The following is a 4,986-nucleotide window of genomic DNA, read 5'->3' as shown; positions in this document are numbered from 1 at the left end:
CGGGCCGGGGCGCGCAGGCGGCGGCGCCGCGGGACGAGGCGGCGCGGGCGCTGGAGATCACGCAGAGCTTCTTCGAGGCGGTGGCGGCGCACCTGGAGCGCTGGTACGCGCGCAGGCTGGAGGAGGCGCGCAGCCTGGCCGGGCAGCGCGCGCACCAGGACAGCGCCGCGCTCCGCGAGCAGCTCCGCGCCCTGCAGGACGAGCTCCTGCGGCTCAGGGCCAGGGCGCCCAAGGAGAGCTAGCAGCCACGGGCCAGGGCGCGCGGAGCCGCAACGCTGGCACAGACACRCGTGTAGCGCCTGCTACGGACAGACGAGCAGCAACGTCCTCTTGTTCTGCACTAGAGGGAACTCCTGAAGCTCCAGAGCYGGCAGGAGAGCTGCCCGGGCTCTTYGTGTCGGTGACAGTATGTCCTGCAACTTCCATCCTGAACTTGTTATGCCAGGAGTCCATTACGTGTTGCACTCACCACTTCCAGGTGCTGCCTGAAAACAAACTGAACCCAAACTGCCCTCTGGAAAGGGAATTCTCTGATTTTCACATAGGGCATATGTGGCTGGAGGGTTCCACTGGCTGTTGAATGTTGACATGTGCTGATGCCAACACTGAAATAAATCTGCAATATTGGAGACCTTTTGTTGGAAACTCCTCAGTGRTAAAGGGCTATTGATAACGCTTTAGATACTCCCCGGGGCCTCTCTGTAGCCAGTGAAGCTACAGCAACAGGCTGAAATGGTGAGCCTAAGGCTCGCCTTAGGCAAGATGCTGGGAAAGGCCAAGCTGAGMGAGATGCTAAGGTGAGTCAGGCCCTGGATACAGAGGCATCTCTTGCCTCTTTGCCTTTGGTTTATGTTATTAAAACAAATGTTTTAATGTTAGCCTTGTTTTAGTGGTTTTCTGGTTGCAGAGCCCCTTACACTTACCTGSTTGTTGGGGCCCCCCTCAAGCCACCTGAATGAAAAAAAATCTTGCAGGCCACAATGGCAAATATTTGCCTAAATCCATCCTATACTTCTTACCCTCTCTGGTATTTTATATCAATCTGTTTATCTCTGACAGGGCTCCACTAGATCCTGTTAATAAAAGTAAGGTTACTTAACAGCTAATGATAAAACTGCTGTTCAGACCAAATCAAAAGCAGAATGATGCAGTTACGTCGGGGAAGAAGGATCCATTTCCAGCTTCTGTTAGTGCACTGTCAGTCAGAACCGCCACGGCGTGCCTGTAGTCTGCTGTAGTGAACTCCAGGCACTCTCCTGTGGCAGCTGCCGTAGGGCCGCAGCAGCGCCACCGAATTTGTCCCAGCTGCGGAAAGCGACTGTCGTGCCACGTAAATGCCGCCTTGCTCCGCAGTCCGTGTTGTGGCCTTGTGCGTGCGGAGAGAAGGAGCCGGCGCCTCCCCTGGCGCCTCCCCGGGCGCCCCTCGTGCCACCCGGCTGCAGCCCGGGGCTGGCGCTGGCCAGGGCCCTGCCCCAACCAGGACCAGGACCAGAGCCAGAGCCGGGCCTGGGCCCTGGCTGCGGCGGGGAGCGCGGGAGAGCCCGCCAGTGCTGCCAGCCCCGCTCACCCGCCCAGTGCCGGCTGCAGCCCTGCGCCCCGGGCGCCGCCGGGCCCGCGCCTGCTCCGGCACCCGCGCCTGCATCTGCTCCCGCCCAAACACAAGGGACCCCTTAAGGATCTATCTGGTCTGGGCTCCCCTCCCCGCCACACGAACTGYGGGAACCGCACGGTCACTGCGGCTGTGCAGCTCCCTCGTCTCCGGAGGAGCTGGGCTCTGGGTGCAGGGCGCTGGTTCAGGGCCTTCAGGGCGGCAACAAGTCCGCTCCGTAGGCTGAGGAGAGACGGTTCCTCCTTAGAAGTGCTGGAGCTGATGGTCCCTGCCAAATCCCTGCAACCCTTCCTTTCCCTCCCGTGCTCGCAGAGCGCTGGGTTGGGGCAGCCAGGGAGCCCCGGCCACGGAATCTCCCTGGATCCCAAGGCTGCCGTGCAGCGCACAGCGCAGGCGGGAGCCCCGGGAGAGCCCGGCCGGGGCTCTGAGCGGGGCAGCCCCACRAGGGGCAAACACGATGTGGGGCTTACGCAGGAGCAGCAGCCGAACCCTGTGCCGGGGAGAGCGGCGCTGGGGGCGGCTGGCAACGACCGCACACCCATGGCGGCTCTGGGCAGGGAAAGGTGCTTCCCAAGCAGGACTTYATCAGAAGACAGAAGGGATCCTGCAGCTTCCTGAAAGGAGGAAATAAAACCATGCTTATACAGCCCAGAGCTGCAGGATTACATGTGTCTCCACTTCCCAGGGCTCCAAAATCTACCCGCATCACCCCTTCTGCAGCTCAGGCAACGCTATTACCTTAACCAACACTTAGCACGAGAAACCCCCTCCCTTTATTTTACTGATTTCCTGCCTTTTGGCTCCTGCTGGTATCACTTCCAACGCCATCACCCTCCTTTTTAAGCCCCTCYCTGCCTCCCTCAAGGCCTCTGTCGCGGCAGCCCCCTGTGCTGGCAGCCGGGCTCCCTGCCCTGCAGCCCGATTCCCGGAGCGCCGGTTGCCTGACCTCCCGTGGGGCCGGCTACTGCCTCTTCCAGCTTTTACACAGTAACGTTTGGGACAGGAACAAGCAAGGACTGTTCTGTTCTTTTTTTAAAGACTTAAACTAGGAAATAGGTTTTTTYCTGAATAAGACTTGAGGTGACAGAGACCTGCGAGTTATTTCAGAGGGGGGGCAGCACTCCCAGGTGTAACTAACAGCTTCCCAAAAGGGGCTCCCTACCTCGAGTGTCTCCTCAGCGTTGTGGTGCTAGTGCCCGACTGCAGAGCCAGCCCCACAGRGGTGCAAAACACCCCACGGACTGACCGCTCGCTCGCACCAACAGCTTCCTTCTCCCGCCGCCCATCCGCGGGCAGACCCCAACCAAACCTCGCCCCCAGGTACCTGTTTCCGTCGCTCCGAGCCCCCGTCCTGCTGGGTGCTCTGCCCGAGCGCAGCGCCCCGGGGCGAGCGAAGCCAGGGCAGGCGAGGGCGGCCTTCCCCTTGGAGCAGCACTTCCTCCCTCGGGAGCCAGCAAGCACCTTCCCGCTCCCAAGGCGACGCCTGCCCTGTCCTCCCGCCCCATTCCCGGCCCTGCTCCGGCGGTGGCACCGGGCAGTGCGGCTGCATTCCTGCCCTGCTGGCAGGGTGGGACGGAGGGTCCCTGCAGCCCCCACAGCCACCAGCTCCTTTCCCACCCCGGACTCTTTCYGGGCTGAAACCCTTTTCATACGCAGAGACCTCCCTTTTAACGCAAATTCCGTCTTTATTAGGGAGCATCACCTAACACTGTTTAGCATTTTATCATCTTTATTTGATTTGGATCCACTCGTTTATCCCAAATTCTGCTCTTTGTTCATTCAAAAACGAACAAATAATCCCAGAACACCCACTCTAGGCACAGTACAGAGWGGGCTGTTGCCACTACGCTGTTACCACAGAAATGGGACAATCCAGTTTATTTTCCACTTTCCTGACAAAACGCTGCTCTTGTGATTTATCTCAGCACGTGCTACATCCCCCGCTCACTGCTTTAAACCCTTCAGTTCTCTAAGGTGTCCGACCGATGCCCGAACAGCAGCGTAACCCAACCAAGAAGAGGAGGAGAAAAAAACAAAGCAAAACCCCAAACTCCGCGGTGGTAGATTCCATCTTTAAACATCACCAGAATGTCATCAAAGAGTGACTGGTCGTAGAGCCACGTTCTGGGGAAGGAAAAAGATCAACCCTACTTCTTCACAGCAGTAACAGTTCAGGTGTCAATGAAGTTAAGGTCAGGATTTTGCCAGCTTCAGGGTCCTCTGTAGCTCCCGAAGTTGCCTGTTGCCTTGAGTAATCATCATCCTAATCGCGTCCTGCAAAACAAGAAGTCTCCTGAACTGGATGCACGTGCACGGGCTTTTCTCAAGCACACTGGTTSTGATGCATTAAAAGATAGACGGCTTCTTACAAAGCTTTTGCAGTAATTTGGTCTTTGTGTAAAGTAATGCTATAACCACGGAGAACGTTAAATAAATTAATTCTCTCCAGTTTGTTCATGATGTGTTTGAGGAGTGATTATAWCTTTAAAACTCTGTTTTAGAAAGGACTGGATTCAGGCTCCAGTTTGTATTTTCTCTGTGCCTCCCTACGGCCTTTGTGATGTATGATATTGTTCAGTACTTTTCCTTCAGATTCTTAGTGCCAGCAAGTTGGATTTGATAGTTTCTTTTCGAATTTGTAATTCCAGATTTTTGACGTAGCAATCAGGGAAACTTTGTCATCATGAAGACACAGGGGCGCTTATCCTCAGAGACACCGGATTTTTCACAGGGATGCTCCGCGGGGGAAAGGGGCGCTGCATGGCGCTCAGGGGACAGGGGCCGGTGGAAGGCCCTGCTCGGGGCGGCCGAGGCCTCCGCTCACCTCGTCCGTGGCGTCCTTGTTCCCGCGGAACTCGGCGCGGGCCCAGTCGCGCAGCGAGCGGCGGTCGGCAGCGGCCGGCACGTTGCGCAGCGCCCGCAGGATGCTCCGGTAGAGCGCGAGGACCTGCTGCCGCCTCAGGAACTGCCGCGGCAGGGAGACCGCTCAGAGCCGGGCCTGGCCGGCGGCTCCGCGCGCCGTTGGGGAGCGGGAACGGAAGCGGGAACGGGAGCAGAAACGGGAGCGGGAACGGGAGCAGGGTCCTGCTGCCCCTGCCCCGGGCTGCGGCAGGGCCCCGGCGCCCGGGGCTTCGTGTAAACACACGGGCCTAACATCAGCTTAATACATTAGCGTATTAGATTAATAAAGGAGCGTTTTTAAACACACAATAACCGGTTAAATTATCGCTTCCAGCGCCCCAGGAAGAGACACCTGTCGGGAGCCGCGTCGCCGCGCTCCGGGCTGCACCAGCTGCCCGCCCGGCGGGGCAGCCGCGGGCCGCGCGGGGAAACGGCCGCCGCGCTGCTCCCACGGGCGGCCGCGGCGCAGGGACCCG

At 58.6% G+C, this 4,986-nt stretch overlaps 2 protein-coding genes across 2 annotated transcripts in view; one reads left to right on the top strand and one right to left on the bottom strand.

Annotated features, from left to right (window-relative positions):
* The window catches only part of ANKRD6 (ankyrin repeat domain 6), a 24,103-nt gene extending 23,474 nt beyond the window's left edge, over positions 1-629 (top strand). Inside the window, 1 exon segment of the mRNA XM_026038472.1 lies at positions 1-629. This exon segment is cut by the window's left edge and continues 57 nt beyond it. Within this exon segment, the coding sequence (XP_025894257.1) occupies positions 1-242 (242 nt within the window). The 3' untranslated portion in view covers positions 243-629.
* A 2,698-nt stretch (positions 630-3,327) lies between these two features.
* The window catches only part of LYRM2 (LYR motif containing 2), a 3,298-nt gene continuing 1,639 nt past the window's right edge, over positions 3,328-4,986 (bottom strand). The window contains exons 2-3 of the mRNA XM_026038401.1: positions 4,434-4,594; positions 3,328-3,883 (exon numbers count right to left, since the gene is read on the bottom strand). Of these exons, the coding sequence (XP_025894186.1) occupies positions 3,803-3,883; positions 4,434-4,594 (242 nt within the window). The 3' untranslated portion in view covers positions 3,328-3,802. The remainder of the gene's footprint in view (positions 3,884-4,433; positions 4,595-4,986) is intronic.

The sequence above is a fragment of the Nothoprocta perdicaria genome, unplaced genomic scaffold (genome assembly GCF_003342845.1).
Source record: "Nothoprocta perdicaria isolate Ctin4 unplaced genomic scaffold, notPer1 scaffold_21, whole genome shotgun sequence".
Taxonomy (NCBI): Eukaryota; Metazoa; Chordata; class Aves; order Tinamiformes; family Tinamidae; genus Nothoprocta; species Nothoprocta perdicaria.
This window is presented reverse-complemented; position numbering and strand designations above follow the sequence as displayed.